General features: G+C 40.3%; 1 protein-coding gene across 3 annotated transcripts in view; it reads left to right on the forward strand.

Moving 5' to 3' along the window:
- BBS4 (Bardet-Biedl syndrome 4) overlaps nt 1–18,865 on the forward strand; it is a 64,878-nt gene that overhangs the window by 6,188 nt on the left and 39,825 nt on the right. For 2 of the 3 annotated variants that reach the window (XM_036736276.1, XM_036736278.1), the window contains exon 2: nt 125–176. In XM_036736276.1, coding sequence (XP_036592171.1) covers nt 125–176 — 52 coding nt within the window. Of the gene's footprint in view, nt 1–124; nt 177–8,436; nt 8,642–18,865 lie in introns of all 3 variants that reach the window. The other variant, XM_036736279.1, reaches the window with a different exon arrangement.

Genomic DNA, 18,865 nt, shown 5'->3' on the forward strand with positions numbered 1-18,865 from the left:
TTGAGAATCCTACTTCCAAGTCATTGTTAGAAACATGCCAGATTTGTCTTTGTAGCTTCTGCCTGTTTTGTAGACTGTGTCATAGTGTATGGTACCTAAACATAGTCCTTTTCTCTTGTTTCAGACAACTCAGTTTCCTGGGACAATAGAACTTCAAAAACCTCGCTTGAAAAAAGGTCTGTTTGTAAACTTTGTGTATATGGACATTGTTCTTTATACCATTGAATGCCACTACAAGAGTCTTCTTTTGGGTCTGCATATTTTAGGAGCCAGGACAGCTGGTGTTGGGGGCCCTGGCCTAACCTGCCGTGTCAGCCCTTAGATTTCAGAGGCATGTCTTAATCTGCAGTATTCTCTAATGCTGTTATGGGGTTTACTCTGGGTAGTAACTGTGTTAGTGTTACAGTGCAGCTGACCAGACTAGACACATGGATTGCAGTGAGTCACATAAGAGCATACGGGAATCAGCAGCTCCACCCTTTATTGCACCAGCCTCAAGTGGGAGCCCCGAGCCGCAGCTTCCTTCAGTCAGAGATGCCTGGGCTCCGCTAGTGGAGCTACAAGGTTGCCCCAGTGCTGAGGAGGCCTGTAGCCCCCCCAAAAGAGGGCCAGATGGAGAAGTACTGGCAGTGGCTTTATGACACCTTCTGGGATGTTCTTGTGCAAGGCATTGTGGGAAGGAAGCTTGTAACAGGAAGCATAGGATTTATTCCACCGCAGTGACAGGTTTATCATTGCTGCCCTGTGGTTTATGATCTCAGGCCTTCTAAGCCAAGCTGGGGGCTGCCAGTATTTGGCATCTCCTTTTCCACTTGTGACAAATTTCTCTGTCAAGTTCTTAGAGCCTATGTGGCTACAGTCCAAAATATTTTTCTGTGTACCAATAAACTTTTTCTACAAATAAACTGATTTTCTACAAATTGAGTATGGGTAAGCATCTTTATATAAACATAATAAAAGCTAAAATTACAAAATCAAATAGGGTGGATCTCTGCATTTAAAGAAAATTTACATGGTATTCTTTTCCTGATCTTCCCAACCAGCTGCCTAAATCTTTCTAAGTAACAGAAAAAATGAAACAAAAGCCTCCACTCGGTGGCTGTGGTGGACTGCACGTGCAGCATCCTGCCTTCCTAGTTCCCCACCTCTGTAATCTGCCTTGCACACAATAAGCGCTTAATAAATGCTTCTTGACTGACTGACTCACTCTGCAGTGAGGAGAGAAGCGTGTTTCATCCTTTTTTCTTTCTGGTCATCATTAATCCTTAAACTTCCTTGGAGTTCAGCTGCCTTTCATTGTTGCTTTTGTGAACATATTCTAGTCATGATGTGTATTTTTTTTTCTGTTTTGGCTTGTCGATTGAATCTATTTCATTTTGCAACACCATCTCATGGCTTTAAGAATGTGTGAAGCTCTTGCAATAGGTGTTTGGAGCAGGTTACAACCAGTATCTTCAGGTATTCAACAGAAGGGAATTGTCTAATAATTGGAGTTACCTCTTTAGCAGCCAAAACTTTCTATTTGATCTTTTGGGGAACAGAATCTTTCCAACATGTGTTAACTTTGCGCTTCCTTGCCTATTTAAACAGATTTTATGAAATTTGAGAGTGTAAGAAATTTGAGATAGAGAGGTAGATTTGGTGTGGTTCCAGTCAGTAATCATTAAGCATTTATTAAGTGCTAACTGTGTGCCAGGCACTGTGCTAAACCTGGGGATTCAAAGAAAGGCAATAGATGGCCTCTGCTCTCAAGGAACTCACAATGTCCTGTTGCCGTCCCTAATTAAACAAAGTGACTTTGACCAAATCTCTTAATTTCTCTGAGTCTCAGTATCCTCATCTATAAAATTAGGAGCCTGGATTAAAAATGTAGGGTGTGGATCATAGTTAACTTTCTGTTATGCTTATTTGTGAATATATGTTGGACTGTGGGCTTGTTGAAGGCAAGGGTTGTGGAGTTTCTCCATTCTGTGTCCTCAGAGACTACATATGTGCCTTTGCACATAATGGATTCTTAACACCTTTGTTGCATTGAATTGAGGAATACTGGATAAGGCAGGAAAGGTATGTTGGAGTCAGACTATAGAACACTCTAAATACCAGGTTAAGGAGTTTATATTTTTGTCTTATAGCCACTCAAGATTATTAAACAGGGGAGGAAATGACATGTATGGGGACTTGTGCATTAAGTTGCTACCAGTGTAGGTGGTAGATTCTTCAATTGAGAGGAATTCCAGCTGAGGTCAGTTGGATAGTATGTGCCAGGGAAAGCCTCCAGGGCAGGCCAAAGGATTTCCTCTACCTACAAAGGATATTTTCCTCTGCATTTTTCCTGGAGCACCCGAAATCCTTCGGTGGATGCTACAAGTGGAGGGCCAAAAGTTATGCAGGGCTGCTCCAGGGGATTCTTACTGTGGGTACTTTTAAAGATATGGGGAAGATGCAGTAGGAGTCTGAATACTAATTTTCAAGGCCCAGCTTGAAGGCTGGCAGGCTGAACTAGCTCTGGGTTTGTGCAGGAGTGACCTGCCTCAACTTTTCCTTGATGTTCTTTCAGTAATGTCAGAGAGACTGCCTCCAATCTCTCCGTCTTCCCCCTGAGTGAAGGTAGGATGACCGCAACTCGGCATGTTGTAGAAGAGATTTTGGTTTAGATCCAGATCAAACCAGATGATGTCTGAGCTCTTAAGATTCTGTGATTCTGATTCTGCCCCTTCTGGTCCTAATGTCTTCACTGAATATATTATAATGCAACTTACCTTTTTCTTGATGTGGTGTCATCGATAGTTCCCTGAATGTGGAGGCATAGACGGGTTAGGATTGGCCTTTGCTCCTTAGCTCTGAGCTGGGTGCCCTGGGGCAAAACTTTTACCCACTCTGAGACTCAGTTTCTAAATCCATAAAATGGGGATAATATCTAGCCTGCCCTGCACTCTCCTAGGATTGCTTTGAAGATCAAGTGAGATAATGAAGGTAAAGAGGTTTTTGTGAAGTAGTAAGTAAGATTATTATTTTAGTAACATAGGTGATGATTATCCTGTGCTTTAAAGGCCGGTGAAAAGAGCCCAGCACTTTGAGTGGAAAGGCCTCGGGCTCAAAGCTGGCAGCTCTCCGTATATTGCTATGGGTGAGTCCCTTAGCCTGTCTAAGCTCTGATCTATGTTAAGATTTTGCAACCTTCCAGAGTCTGAAAACCACAAGGGAAACAAAAAAGCTCAGGTGATATTGAGGTCCGTAGGACTTTTATAGGCTGTCAGACTGCTATCCTTTTTTACTCCTTATATGGACTTTTTAGAGCTTTCCTGATGCTCCCTCTATTGTTAGTGTCAGTGTGCCCTCTGATCTTCAGTGGGGAAGGAGGCCAGGTACCCAAGCATGTTAGAATCATATTAAATCGGGGCAGCTAGGTGGCGCAGTGAGTAGAGCACCAGCCCTGGAGTCAGGAGGACCTGAATTCAAATAAGGTCTCAGACACTTGACACACTTACTAGCTGTGTGACCTTGGGCAAGTCACTTAACCCCAATTGCCCTGCCTTTCCTCCCCTAAAAAAAAGAATCATATTAAAGGAAAAGTAAATAGACCATGGCTAGAGGCTTGAGTACAGTATGGATTGCCTTTGAGGTGTGGACTGTGTGGCTTTTTTGCTTATTCCTTGGTTCAGGGCTTTGTTCTTCATAGCTGGGGGTTCCGGATAACTGAAGTGCTGCCTTAGGTATAGTCATGATAGATAGTTCCGTTCATTGGGCGGGGGAGAAGAAGTCATGAAGAGCAATCATGTTCTCCCTTCAAAGGTCTTCTGGCCCAACTGTCAGATTGCAGAATTAGCAATTGAATGGATGTTGATCTGACCCACTCTGGTATGTCCATGGAGCCAGAAAATTGGCCCATTCATTTATCCTCACCCTGCTCAGAGCTCTCCCATTACTCCTTCTCTATTGCTGAGAGCACGTCATCACTTTTTAGACTGCTGAGTAGCAAGAGCCCAAAGCAGCCTAAATTTCTCTCTGAGTTTTCTGATAATTAAATATTTTGGTTAAAAGGCCTTTTAGCTGCCTTTGGGAGATCCTATTTATATCGACAAAGAGCTTAATTAAGCAGGCTAGGTGACTGGGTCAGTAAGTACTTGAGATTAATTCTCATCCCTGTACAGATAAGCAGATTTGGTTGTGTGGGGATGGAGAGCCATCCAGTAATGTAGCAGCTGTTCTACTGGGAGCTTAGTTGGAATCTCTGAGGACAAAAACTACTTTAAGCATTCACTAAGAAGTGTAACCTCAGGCACTATGGTATAAAAGAGGCTTGATTAGAAACCTGACTAATTGCTGGCCTCTGACTAGAGAGCTAGGGATTGAGCTTTTTGAGCAAAGGCTTCTGGCCAAATAAGACTCAGGCTGAGGAGGTAGGTTGTGAAGGCCTTTAAGCAGCAACCAGAGGAGTTTGCATTTGGTTTTTCACCTTCTGTGTGTCCATTGGCTGGCAGTCTGGTGAAGCCTGTGGACTCCTATCGCCTACATTCATAATTGAAAGAATTGCTAATGTTCAGGTAGAGGTTGGTGATGTAATTTTTTCCCATCCAAGGTCATGGGCCCCCTGAAATCATTATATGGACTCGGGGGCAGGGGGCATGGATCACTGTTCTAGAGGTAATAGCCACTGCACCATATTGAGAAGACTGACTTGGTCTGACTTATACTTTAGGAAAAGTAGCAGCAATGCAGAGTCAAGGTTGGAGAGACCACTTAGGTCTCTGTGAATAGACAATAGGCTGGATGCAAGAGACTCGGTGTAGTAGATTTGACAAGACTGTGGAAAATATTATACTATTTTATATCATTTCTAATTTCAAGTAGACCCAGAGCCTGATTTAATGAGTAACTGGATGAAGATCCAGGACCTGGGCTTCTTTGTTCTCTCTAAAAGTTTGCTCAAGAAATACCCTTACCTCTGTCAACAAGACATTCTTACCTGTTAGCCATTAAGGACATTACCCTAACCCCAAGAGAGATTACCTTGCTTAATATTCTACAGGTATATACTATGTTATGGAATGTAATGAGACACAGAGACGCTGGGCTGTAGTTTCAACTGACTTTTGTCAACATCCTTTACAACTCTGTTCCATTAAGGAAAATCCTCTTCTTGTATCATGGTTAAACATACATGAGGGTCATAAAAAATGAGGTAATACAGGCTTGCTAGGTCTGCTAAAATAACGTATATAAGTTTTCTCATTACTTTGTTCAGGCAGCCAGAGTTTATACTCTGACTCCTTGTACGTACAAGTAAGCTAGCTCCGCTATGCTTTGAGGGAAAATAATAAACAACATGGATTTTTCTATCACCTAGCTCTGTTGTTTCCTTCAACCAAATTTTCAGGTTTAACAAGACTTTACCCTCAGAAGCCTTCCCCAGTCCTAACTTCCCTCATCTTCTGGTCCACCCAAGCTCGACTCCTCAGTTTCATCTTTGATTTTTCTGTCCGTCACACCCATGCCTTTTGGCCAAATTCTGTCAATGCTACCTTCACATGGATTTTTTTCTCACCACCTTTCACACTGAAACCACCCTGGTTCAGGCCTTCATCACTATATAATCTAAGCTATTATAGATGTATCCCAAATTGTCTCGCTATCTTCAGGCTTTCCCCTCTTTAGTCCTTGATACAACTGCCCAAAATTATCTTCTTAACACAAAGATGTGACCATTTCATGCCTACATCATAAAAATAAAAATTCCTCAGGCTGTTAAGGTCAGTCTGACTACAATGTTCTTTTAAACCATAAACAATACTACTTCCTTTCATGCGCTCGGGGTCTGTCCTTTTCGCCTGGAAGAGACTTTTCCCATATCTCTGTCTAGGGACATTTCCTCTATAAGGGCCAGTTTAGGCACTGCTTCCTCTCTAAACGTTCAGTGATCTCTTTAGCTAAAAGTGATCCTTCCTCCTCAGATTTCCCCTGGTCACTTCGATCTCTTCTCGCTCACCACCTAATACAGTCTAAGTTGGACGCCAACTCTTTGTATTGTTTCATTCATGAACACCTTGTGTCTATAAGGCCTCTCCGCCTCTTGTATTGTAATAATCTCGTGACTGGCCTCCTTGGCTTCTGTTTCTCCCCTCATCCTTACCACAGGTATCAAGGTAATCTTCCTGAAGTAAGCACAGCTTTGTCTGACAGTGTCTTTCTCATCCTCAAAAGCCTTCAGTATTTTTCTTTTGCCTAGAGCAGAGATTCTTAAATTTTCATGTCCTGGACCCCTCTGATAGTTGGGTAAACAAACACTGGGGGCCCATTTTCAGAATAACATTTTTAATACATAAAATAAAATATACAAGATTACAAATGTGTTGAAATGTAGATATCAAAACTAAAAAAGAAAAAATAAAGCAAGTTGCCAGACCCCAGTTTAAGATACCTTGTCCTAAGAAGATAAAATAAGGCATTCTACAGTCTGGTTTCAAAGTCCAAACCATCCTCAAATGAAAAATGATCCAAATCACTAATAATTAGAGAAATGTAAATTAAATCAGCCTCACGCCTGTCAGATTAGCCAAGTTGACCAAAAAAGGAAAGTGACAGATGTTGGAGGGGCTAGACAACAAGCCCATTAATGTATTGTTGGTGGAGCTCTGAATTGGCCCAGCCATTAGTCATTAAATGATTACTAAATTCTTCAATTCAGTAATACCACTGCTAGAATTACACCCCAAAGAGATCAAAGAGAGAGAAGAAGGACCTATGTGTGCAAAAAACGTTTAGAGCAGTTCTTTTTGTATTTGCAAAGAACTAGAAGTCAAGGGGGTGTCCATCAATTGGGGAATGGCTGAGCAGATTATAGTATGTGCATATAATGGCATGCTATTGCACTACAACAGCATTATAAAGAGAAGCAACTTCCAAGACTTCAGAAACTGATCCAGTCAGTGGCTAATTACAATTCCACAGGATCCATGATAAAGCACACTATCCACCTATTGATAGAGAGGTGATAGACTTAGGGTGAAGATGGAGACATGTTCTTTGGACGTGGCCATTATAGGAGTGGCCAGTGAGGGAATTTGTTGTTTTGCTTGACTTCATATTTGTTACAAGGTTTTTGTTTTTGTTTTTATTTTTTTAATGGGGGAGGGAGTAGGCAGGAAGAGAAAATATATTTTTTGTTAATTAAAACAATTTAAGTAAAATTTAACAAAGCTGCCTTGAACCTACACTTCAGCATTTTTTTTTCACCACTTAACATTCAACATTATAATCAAACTGGATTATTAGTGGCCTTGAACATGTCTTAGTGTTTCCCATCTCTCTGCTTTCCTACAACTCATTTCTGCAATACTACTTCCTCACCTCTGCCTGTTTCAAATCCTACATACTCAGAGGGCTGGCTTAGATGCTTTTTCTTTAATGGAAGTGGGGAGCTGGCTCCCCAGGAGTCTGACATCTGTGTCATTCCTCAGCCTTTAAGAACCTGGTGAGCAAAGGGACTGCCCTGAGGGGGAGCCTTTCCAGCTTCATGTCCCCGTGCTCTCCGCTGTAATTGGGGGAGTAGGAGTTGGGGTAAAGACCTCTAGAGTTTACAAGGATTACATTATACTGAGAGCTCACATTTCTATAAGGATTTTAATGTTTACAGCAATCTCACAACAACCTAGGAGTCTGGGAATCTAAGGAGCATTATTCCTGTTTTACATATCAGTTAGCTGAAGTTCAGAAGGGTTAAATGAGTAAGTATGAGAGCCAGGATCGAGGCCTGGTCATGTGGCTCTTAAATCCAGTGTGCTCTTCACCATACACACACACTGCAGCCCATACATACAAGCAGCCCATTTTAAAATCATCTCCCCCAACCCCCATCTCCCTTCCCACAATTGATCTGATGTGGGGAAATGGTATTTGCCCAAGGTTATTGATGATTTGGGTGATTTGAATAAACTGACCCAAGGGCTTGAGAAAACTACTAATTTGTGTGCATTTATGCCTTCTAACCAAATGCGAAATGTCCTTTTGAGTAGCAGCCCTCCTCTAGATGTCAGAGGGAGAAGGATGTCAAGATTTATGGTCATCCTAGCTGAATTGAGAGTTTCCAGAAGCAGGTGCACAACGGGAGCTGCTGCTGTTGCTAGTGTCTCTGTGTATAGCTGAGAAAGTGTATATGTGCATGAGTATTGTGTGCCTGTGTGTATGCACACGCATATGCATGCTCTGTGTGTGTGTGTATGTGTGTGTGTGTGTGTGTGTGTGTGTCTAGAGGCAGACAGGAGAAGCACTAAAAGGGAAGGTCTTCAGTAAGATGCAGTCCCAAAAGGCCCTGTGTCATTCCATAGCTGATGTACTGCAGGGAGGGCAAGGAAAATTCCTAAGATACTTTTCCTTCAGATGAATACTGTGCCAATAAGAGAAAGGTTTTTTCTTTTGTATTTTCCTGGCCAAAAGAAGATGGTTTAGCTGAAAGAGAGCCACATCTGGGGCCCGTACGAGATCTAAAAGGAAATGCAGCAGGAGCCAGCCCAGCCCAATTCATGGGAGCAGTGAGGGCCAGCATAGAAGAAGCCACCCTACTACGTAGGACAGCTGCAGAAAGCAATATCCTTGACCACTTGATGATAACCACATACAGAGAGGAGTCCTCATATTTGGAACTGTAAGTGACTGGGGATTTACATAGATCTTTGGGATTAATGGTTACTCGTTCACAGAGCCCTAATTAGAGCAAGGCAACTGGGGCTTTATCCCAGAGAGTTGAAATTTATAGTGCCCTGGCAGCATTCACTGGTCCTTCCTCAGATATAAACAGCTGAGCTTAGCACTTAGTGAGCAATATGAAGCTAAGCTCCTAGGTTTACACCAACCTGGTATCCCCAGTTAAACTGAGTTTGTCTTAAAAAGTTGATTTGATGATTTTATGCTTTATGTCCTAGGTACAAAGTTTGTTAGTTGCATGTATGCTTTCATAGGTTCCTGATTTATTTTCCTCCTTTAAAAACATTCCCAAACTCTTTTCTATTATATTTCAAACTATGTCTCAGTCTCCTTTGCTGGTTCATCATCCATATTTATACCTTATAACTGGGTATTCCCCAAGGGTATCATAGGCCCATTTCTATTCTCTCACTACACTCACTAATTTCATCAGCTCCTCTGGGTTTAATTATCCTTATGCAGATGACTCCCATATCTATATATACCTTAGGAATTATAGAACAGGCTAGCCCTGGTCTCTTCTGAATTCTAGTCAAGTATGTTTCAAACAAGATATTCCCTGAGCATTCCAAACTAATGTCCCAAACTGAAGTTACTTTCTTACCCTCATTTGTGGGAGGCTTGCCCAGGTTCACAAACTTAAGTGTCATCCCTGCTTCTTTACTCTTCCTCAGCCCACATATCTGATCAGTTGCCAAATCTTGTAGTTTCTACCTTTAACAACATGTCCTATATCTGTCTCCATCTCAACTAATCTGGCTACCATCCTAGTTCAGGCACTCATCCCCTCTTGACCAGACTTTTGCAACAGCCTGATTCATTTTTGTGCCTGGAGTCCTTTCTTTTTCAAATCTACCCTGCACACAGCTGCTGAAATGATTTCCTTCCCGTGCACATCTGACCATGTTACTTGCATCCTGTTTCTTCAGTGGTCAACTAGGAACTCTTCATTTGTCTTTTAAAGCCCTTCCCAGGCTAGACCCAGCCTGCTTTTCCACTGTGTGTATCACTTCCCCTTCCTATGCTTTATGATCCATCTGAACTGGCCTTTTTGTTATTATTCCACATGACCCTCTCTGTGCCTGGGTGCTTGCTGTCTCCTATTCCTAGAATGCTCTCCTCCCTTATTGGACTCTTCAGGGTCCCAGGGCCCACCTTCTTTTTGAAGCCTGGCCTGGTCCTCTCCCAGCTTCTGGATGTTTATCTTGTACATAGACTTCTTTATGTATGTGTTGTCTCCCCATTAGAATATAAGCTTTTTGAGAGCAGGGCCTTGATTTTTGTCTCTTTATCCTTACCACTTCCACCAGGCCTGGCCCATTATAGGTGCTTAATAAGTGCTGGTTGATTGATTCTTATGTACTTGAAACTGAGGAGTCAGTCTCTAACAGTAATTAACTAGACTAGATTCTAAAGGTTTTCCAGGTAGGGGCATTAGGGCTTAAGAGTTCAAAGAAATCACAACAAACCTCATTGTATAACTGGGTCCTTCCTGCTATGGGAGTCTGACACAGAGATTACCTGCAGATGCTCTTGATCCCTCTGAGACTGATCTCTTTGCTTCCTGTCCTTTAAACGTGTTCCTCATTCCCATCTCAGTGCCCTTGTTCTCTCTCTCTTTTTTTTTTTGTCACCTAGAATATCCTGAGATCTCTTCTGTCCTGTATGAATCCAGGCCCAACTCAGGCCACTTTGTCTGGTGAAGCCTTTCTTGGCCACTCTAGCCTGAGGGGCTTTCGGGCAAGCACCTCACACTCTCCCCAATTTTAATGACACTCTTAGTCTGTTACCAGCCATTTGTCACTTACCCTAAATAGCCTTACTTTGTTATCTTATCCCCTCTAGCCTCCTCCAAATAAACAAACAAAAAAGAAACTACCAGACTTTGGGCCAGGACCATATTTATTATACTCGTGCATATGCCCTAGAGCACCTTCTATGCTGGAATAGGCACCCAGATATTTGTTTATTTTATTTGTCTTGTGTTTATTAGTACAAATATATTAGTATGGAACAAGCCAAACTAGTTATATTTGTGCAGGGTTTGAGCATGTATTCTGTGGTACAAATATGTAACATGAAATTGAAGCCTGAGGAAGGTGAAAAGAAAAGCTTAGAAATGTGAGCTGAACTCTTGGGTGTTAATAGGGATTCCTGTCTTACTGCAGATTTGGGGGCATTAATAGACATGATGTCTCACCAAAAGTGGTGAGAGATGTGATTTTAGTGTCCACTAAACATGATGAATTTCTTTAAAAAAAGACATGAAGCAAAGATTGCTTTGGACTTCATGTTGGATTGGTTCTTGAATTCTCTCTGCCCTTGATTTCCTGGCACATGTGGCCTATAGCTCTCTCATCTTGGATAACTGGAAGGCTGAGATTAAAGGGTGTCTCTTGAACAGACAGTTCAATTCAGAGGAGATATTAGAAACATTCCATCGATGTTCTGTATAAAATAGCCTAGGAAGGAGTTGGAAATCAAGTTTGAATCCTTTAATGATACAAACAAAGGGAAATCAAGGGAAGTAACACTGCCAAGAGCAAGCGCTTCCTGGTCCTGTAACTGGAAATGATGAGCATGGAGCTAAAACCTGCACTGGGCCTCTACCCTGCAGAGGGATTGCTGGTCTGGAAAGCAATTCCATTTGTTGTTGGATCCAGAACTCTACTTTTCCCTGTGTCCCTTCCTTTTTTAAGCTCGATGGTAATAGAAGAAAGATTGTTGCTAATTGAAGCATCATGTAATTTTTCTCAGGCTAGAATACTTTTATCATGTTAAGATTTTAATTTCCTAATTGTGTTTAAAATTAATTCTTTCTGAAATGCTTTTCTTGTTTTGAATGGAAATTTTGCCACTCACTTTTTCCCGATTTCTTTTCCCTAATTATGCCATGGAAAATACTAGGGCTTTAAATTTCAAAAAAAAAAAAAAAAAGTTATCACAGGGTACTTAATTCTGTTCTTCATTTTATCACAAAAAATGCAATTGATGAAAGGCACTTGGTTAAAAACTGGGCTTTATTTTATTTGTAATTAAGAGGACTTGGATTTGAATCTCTGATTTGTGCTTTACTACCTTGAGCATATCACTTATCCCCTCCTAGCCCCGTTTCTCCTGTGTAAATGAGGGGGTTGAACTAGGTCACCTCTTAGGTCCCTTCCAGTTATAAAATCTTGTGATCAGCTGTTCTTTAAGGAGATATTTTCTTATTTTAATGAAAAGTTAAGAGATAAGTGGTGACAAAGTTTCAGGTATTTCTGATAATTTTTCTAAACCGTTCTGTAAGGTTGAAAAACAGCAGTTTGGTTTTGGGTTTTTTTTTTGTTTTTTTTTTTGTTTTTGTTTTTGTTTTTTTTTTTGGTTTCTACAGATGATATTGACAAAGGCTCTAAATTGTGGAAGTGTTTTTGTACCATAGAAAAGGACTAGTCTGAAGAAGGCTAAAATAACTTTACGTCACTTCTGAGAAAACTCTCTCAGCCAAAAGGCCAGAGGAATTGTGGTGGAAAACTCCAGTCCCCAAGATGAGAGCTCTCCTACCATTTTTCTGTTTCATGTTGAAGCTTAGTTAATGCTTGTTTCCAACAAAATAAAGAACAGTGTGAGTCTTAGCCCACTTATATTTTAGTTTGAATTAACTTCTTTAAAAATTATATTTTTATTGATATCTTTTGTCTTTACGTCAGCTTCATTTCCAAATTTTATCCTTGGCCCCATTCTTACCCATAGAGCTATCCCTTGTAACAAAGATAAAAAAAATCAGTCCAGCACAACCTACTAACATGTAAATTATATTTAAAGTGCAATATTTTGTACCCATAGTGTCTCATGTCTGCAAAGAGGAGTGGAAGGTGCATTTTCTCAACTTTTCTCTTGGGCCCAGCTTGGTTTTTATAATTAAAGCATTCAGTTTTGAGGCTTTTTTTTTTTCTGATCTACATTCATTACTCTGTATTATTTCCTAAAAGTTTTATCATACTTCCCTGAATTCTTCATATCTGTTGTTGCTTACTGTGCAGAAATCTGTCATATTCTGGTACCATAATTTGTTTAGCCATTCTCCAAAATGATGGGTACCTATTTTGTTTCCAGTTCTTTTCTACTACAAGAAAGAGGGCTACTGCGAAGATTTCAGTGTTCATTGGATACTTCTTTCTATCTTTGTCAGGTTTGAGTGTCATACACTGAATAAACTTTCTCTACTTGCTTCTCTACAACTCAGCTGTTTGGACTAGGATGACCATTGCCTTGGATTAGGTTCTTAAAAATACTTTAGATGGTCTCTTTTAACTAGGAAAATTTGGTGACGATGGCTAAAAAAGAAAAGAAGATTTTTTTTTTTTTACTTTAGTTCACCATGTTCTTGATTACCTTTGACGAATGGAGAGCAAGTGTGTCTGCATAGGCTTCCCGTTTGGCTGGTGCATGCCAGTGAGGAAAACCTCAGGGAAGTGCCTCTCCACCTTTTGCCTCCAGAGGCCAGAGAGACAGCAAGGCAGCCCCAGGGGTGCAAGCACAGCATTGCCCAAGCAGCAGCAAGCTACTGAGGGCTAGACCCCAGGGGCCCTCTGCCAGTGCCTAGTTCACCCTTTCCCATGAAGGGATGAGTCACTTTGGGAAGGATTATGCTGACCAGGGCATTGTATATGTTTTTCTAAGTATATCAAGAACAAAAAGCAACATTTTATCAGAAACTGTTGGCAAATATGTCTGTGTTGTGTCTCAGTGGTTAAGAGACTTAAGCAGGGCATTGTAACAGAGAATGACTTATTTAGAGAAAAATAAATAGGCTTAGAAGATAAATCTCAGCTACAGAACAAACGAGAGAACACATTTTAAATGGAAGAAATTGCTGTAAGCTGGGCCCATGTGTTAGGTTTATTGCAAGGGATTAAATAAAGTAAATATCATCTCTTAGATAAGGACCTTAGATGTCTGCTTCCTTTGAATACCTTGTCTGGCATCAAATCAGAAAGTTTGGGGACCAATGAATTAGTCTAACTGCTTTTGAAAACAGTTTGTAACTATGCTAGAAAAGTGACTAAATTATTATTCCCTTTGACACCACTGATGGCCTTTGATATCTCGACAGTGTCAAAAGAAGGGGCTCATACATGTCTAGATATTCATGACATATTTTGTGGTAGCAAAAAAAAAAAAGGAAAAAGCGTGCCTGTCAGCGGGGAAGTGACTAAACTGTGGTGTATCAACATAATGGAATATTGTGGAGCTGTAAGAGATGATGAACGTGAAGAATTCTGATAAATTTGCAAAGACTTGTTTAAACTAGTAGAGAGCAAATTAAGCAGAAACTAGAAAATAATATACGCCAACACCACATGAATGTAAAGGAAAACAATACAGTTCATATCGGTGAATTAACCAGTTTGGATTCATGATAAAACATGCCTCCCTCTCCTCTTCCTCTTCCTCTTCCTGGTCCAGAGAGAATAGGTGCAAAATGAGGCATCTATGGTCAGACATGGCCAGTCTATCAGTTTGTTTTGCCCAGCTATGCTTTGTACAAAGGAGGATTCTGTAGGGGTGGGGCTATTGGGAAGACAAGTCAACCAGCATTTATTTAGTGCCTGCCATGTGCCAGGCACTGTACTAAGTATTGGGGATACAAAGAAAGGTAAAAAACCCCAAAGCCAGGGAGCCCACAATCTAAGACATATACAGGGCAAATTAGAGATAATCTTAGAAGGAAGGAGACCTGGAAAGCCTTCTAGGAGAGGGTGGGACTTGAGACTTAAAGGAAATGATAGCAATTTTTTTGGAAGCATTAATAATTTCTTTTTTTTCCAGAGGCAATCAGGGTTAAGTGACTCACCCAGGGTCACACAGCTAGTAAGTGTCTGAGGCCAGATTTGAACTCAGGTCCTCCTGACACCAGGGCCAGTGCTATCTACTGCACCACCTAGCTGCCCCAATAATTTCTTAAGAGAGAGTTTGGAATATTTTTCATGTGACTTGCATTCTAGATTTTTGACCATCCTTGTTTACCCTTCTGAATATACAGTTTGCCAATATTCCCCTTGAAATGTGCTATCCAGAATTGTAAATAACACTCCACATACTTTGACCAGCACAGAGTAGAATGTGACTGTTCTTTCCCATATCTTGGATCTCTATAATTCTGCTAGGTTAGTTTAAGCCAGTGACTTTTTTTTTGGTAGTTTTAGCACTGTTGGCTCATGTTGAGCTGAGTTCTCGCTAAAAATTGTAGATCTTTTTAAAATGAGCTCCTGTTAAAGCAGGTCTCCCACATCCTATACTTGGGCATCTGATTTTTTCAAATCCAAATATAGAACTGTATGTTTTTCCTATTTTGTTTTACCCTGTCAAGAGTAACAACTATTTACCTTTATGTAGTGCTTTTAAAAGGTTTGTTCTCAGAGCTGTTCCCTCAAAAAACACTTCTGTGGGGCAGGTAGTACAAGAATGATTACCACCTTTTTACACATGAGGAAACTGAAACTCAGAGTAGATAAGTCACAGAGTCATAAATCTAGATCTGAAAAACACATGGATGATCAATGAGTCCACCTACCTTGTATCTGTGAAATTTCAGAACTTGAACTTGAACTCAGGTCTTTTGACTCCCAAGTCCAATTACTCCATCTACTATGCTTGTTTCCTGCCAGTCTAGATTGCTTTGAATCTTGATTCTGCCTTCCAAGCTTTCCAGTTCTCTGTGTCTACCAATTTGAAAAGTATACTGCCTTATTTCTGAATACACCTAGCATTTTCAAATCAACACCAGTTAATTCCTCAAGGCAATTTTAAAGCTGACTTTGAGTGAAACTCCACATGCAAAAAAAAATCTACATAAAATAATAAACAAGTGAAGTCTTTGATTGTGTTAACATTTATGTGAGTATGACAAGTAAAGTGTCAGAAAAATTCCAGTGCAATATACTTAATATTGTAACTTTTATTCATACCATAGAATATAATTACAAAAGTTGTCTCCAAGAAGTAGTTCTGTGGAATATACTGTAAAATCCATAAGGATACTCACAGATAAGATTCTTCTAGTAGAGTCAGACCATTTTTTAAAATTTATTTTTTATTTTTAGCTTACAACACTCAGTTCCACAAGTTTTTGAATTCCAAATCTTCTCCCCCTCCCTCTTCTCTCTCCTCTCTCCCTCCCCAAGACAGCATGTAATCCAATATAGGTTTTACATATACCTCCATGTTAAACTTATTTACACAACATTCAAGTTGTAAAGAAGAATTATAACCAATGGAATGAATCATGAGAAAGAAGAAACAAAACCAAAAAAAAGGGGGGAAAAAGAGCAAATAGTTTGCCTCAATCTGCATTCAGATTCTGAAGTTCTTTCTCTGGATGTGGATAGCATTTTCCACCATGAGTCTTTTGGAGCTGTCTTTGAACCTTGTATTGCTGAGTAGAGCCAAGTCTATCAAAGTTAGTTATCCCAGATACCATGTGTCTGTAATTGTGTATAATGTTCTACTGGTTCTGTTCCCCTCACTCAGCATCAGATCACTTAAGTCTTTAAAGGTTATTATGAAGTCCATCTGTTCCTCATTTCTTATAGCACAATAGTATTCCGTTATATTCATGTACCACAATTTGTTTAGCCATTCTCCAATTGATGGGCATCCCCTTGATTTCCAATTCTTTGCCACTACAAAAAGATTTCCTATAAATATTTTTGTACATATGGGTCAGTTTCCCTTTTTTATAATCTCTTTGGGGTACAGTCCTAGAAGTGGTACTGCTGAGTCAAAGGGTATGCACATTTTTATAGCCCTTTGGGCATAGTTCCAAATTGCTCTCCAAAATGGTTGGATCAGCTCACAACTCCACCAGTGCATCAGTGTCCCAATTTTCCCACATCCTCTCCAGCATTTATCATTTTCCTGTTTTGTCATGTTAGCCAGTAGAGTCAGACCATTTTTAAAATGATTGAACAGCATGTAAGTCTAGATGTATTATTTGAGATGTATTTTATATTTGCATATTCAAATCCTTTGTCGTCATCTCCACTTATACAGACTATTATGTTTACAGATAGAACAGGGAATATGGGACTGTGGTTGTGTCAGGAGACTTGAGCTTTAGTCTGATTGCTTCATCAGGTTGTTTCCCCTTCTTTAGGCCTCAGTTGTCTCATCTATAAAATGAGAAAGTTGGAATGGGTCTTTATAGTCTTTCTGGCTCTTTTATGATTTCGTTATATATGTAGAAAAAATATCAGTCCAAATATGTCTCTTTCATCAAACATCTCAGAAGTGCTGAATTTCTGAAATGATACTTGCTTTTTGGTTGGGCCCATTCCCAACAAGCTGGAAGGCCACATGAGCATTCAGCAGTTTCCAATATATTCACATTTTGTTCCATCATGTTCCAATTGGAAAGATGCCATTCTCACAACCTTGGTAGTTTGTCTCCTGTCTGCCATTGTCAAAGCCTGTCAACTGTAATAATCAGAAGAAAAAAGAAAAAATGATTTACTTGGAAAATACATATTTAAGGAAAGCAAAATTTGACAACTTTTTAGGGCATTAGAAAGATATAGTGCTTGTAAGTTGGCTGTGGCATATTGTCAATGATGACTTGCACTTAAGAAAAAAGACCTCATTTAAAGACTATGTAACTTATACAGTAAAAGACTGTAGCTCGGAAAAGGGATGCATGAGGGAGAGACAACTTGATAAGCACTATAGGTGTTCCACTGGTGTTCTGGAAATATTAAAAAGAACTTTAAAAAGTCCTCTAAGTACTCGAATATTTTCTATGGAGGATTAATAGAAAGGCATGGGCAGGAATTGTACAGAATGAGAAAGCATGGAGGAATTATGGTCTGAACAGAGATCAGATTGATTACAATGTCAGTATGAATATTTAAGGCCTGCTTAGTGTTCCAAAACCTTTTTTATAAACCACTCTGCCTTCTGAATGGTGGAGACACTGTGGTGTTTGGGGGCTGGTGGTAGGAGGGAGGTAGAATGCTAGGCTTGGTTTTGATCCTACTTTAGGTCCTCCTTGTGTGACCCCAGAACCTTTGAATCCTCATGTGGAAAAATGGAAATAATAAATGAGGCTGGTACCAAGGGGGCCTCAAATGAGATAACATGTGTAGAATACTTTGTCAGCTTTGAAGCCCTATGTCAAAGCAAGTGGTTATCATTCATTTAAAGACTGGTGACTGCTGATTTGTAGATGCAAATGGGTAAATATGAAAAAATATAAAAATATAATACAGAGTTAAATATAAACATAAAACCTAATTATTCTAGAATCCTAGGCTCATCAATCTAGAGCTGACAGGGGCCTCAGGGGAATCTACTCCAACTTCCTTGTTTTACACACGAGGAAACTGAGGACCGGGGAGGTGAGTGACTTGTGCCAGCTCACGCAGGTAATAAGTATCAGAGGCAGAATTTGAACCCAGTGCTCTTTCCACTGTACAATACTGTCTCTTTGGAATAAGGATAATTTCTAAAATTTTCCTAGATTCTCTGATCTAGCTGGACTACTCACGTTCTTTCCAGACCCACTCTCCTTATCTCTCCCGTACCTTCCTACACATAGACACGCACTCTGCTTACTCTTAATTCATTCTAGTGTGGTAAATAGCCCTACTTCTTGCCATTTGCGATGGTAACTAAGTCTTTCTGGGTTGGCAAGATAATATTATCAAGAATAGTAATAACAGTGAATGGTTCAGAAGGTTAAGTGGCTTCTGGGGGTCACACAGTAAGGACCTGGGTCAGGATTCCATCCTTTGGTGGAATACCCTAGCAGAGTCAACATACAGGGATGCAGTACTTTATGCAACAAATTCAGCTCGGCTGCATCTAATAAGTGCCAGATGCTGTGGAAGTAGTGGGGGAATCCAGTGACAAAGGCAAAACAGCCCTCACCCATGAGGAGCTAATATTCTACTGAGAGGAAGCAACTGGGACACAGAGAGATCTCTACTCATTGGAGATGAAGCAGCACAAAGTGATTGGGAGGGAGAGGAAGAATGTGAGCATTTTGGAAGGACAAAACATGAATAAAGATAAGTAAATGAAAGGTAATTTTTATGGAGTGAAGGGGTATCAACTATTAGAGGGTTCAGAGAGGCCTTCTGGAAGCACCAAAGCTGAGCCGTAAAGGAAGATGAGGATTCTGAAAGGC

Source organism: Trichosurus vulpecula, chromosome 8, assembly GCF_011100635.1.
Source record: "Trichosurus vulpecula isolate mTriVul1 chromosome 8, mTriVul1.pri, whole genome shotgun sequence".
NCBI classification, from domain to species: Eukaryota; Metazoa; Chordata; class Mammalia; order Diprotodontia; family Phalangeridae; genus Trichosurus; species Trichosurus vulpecula.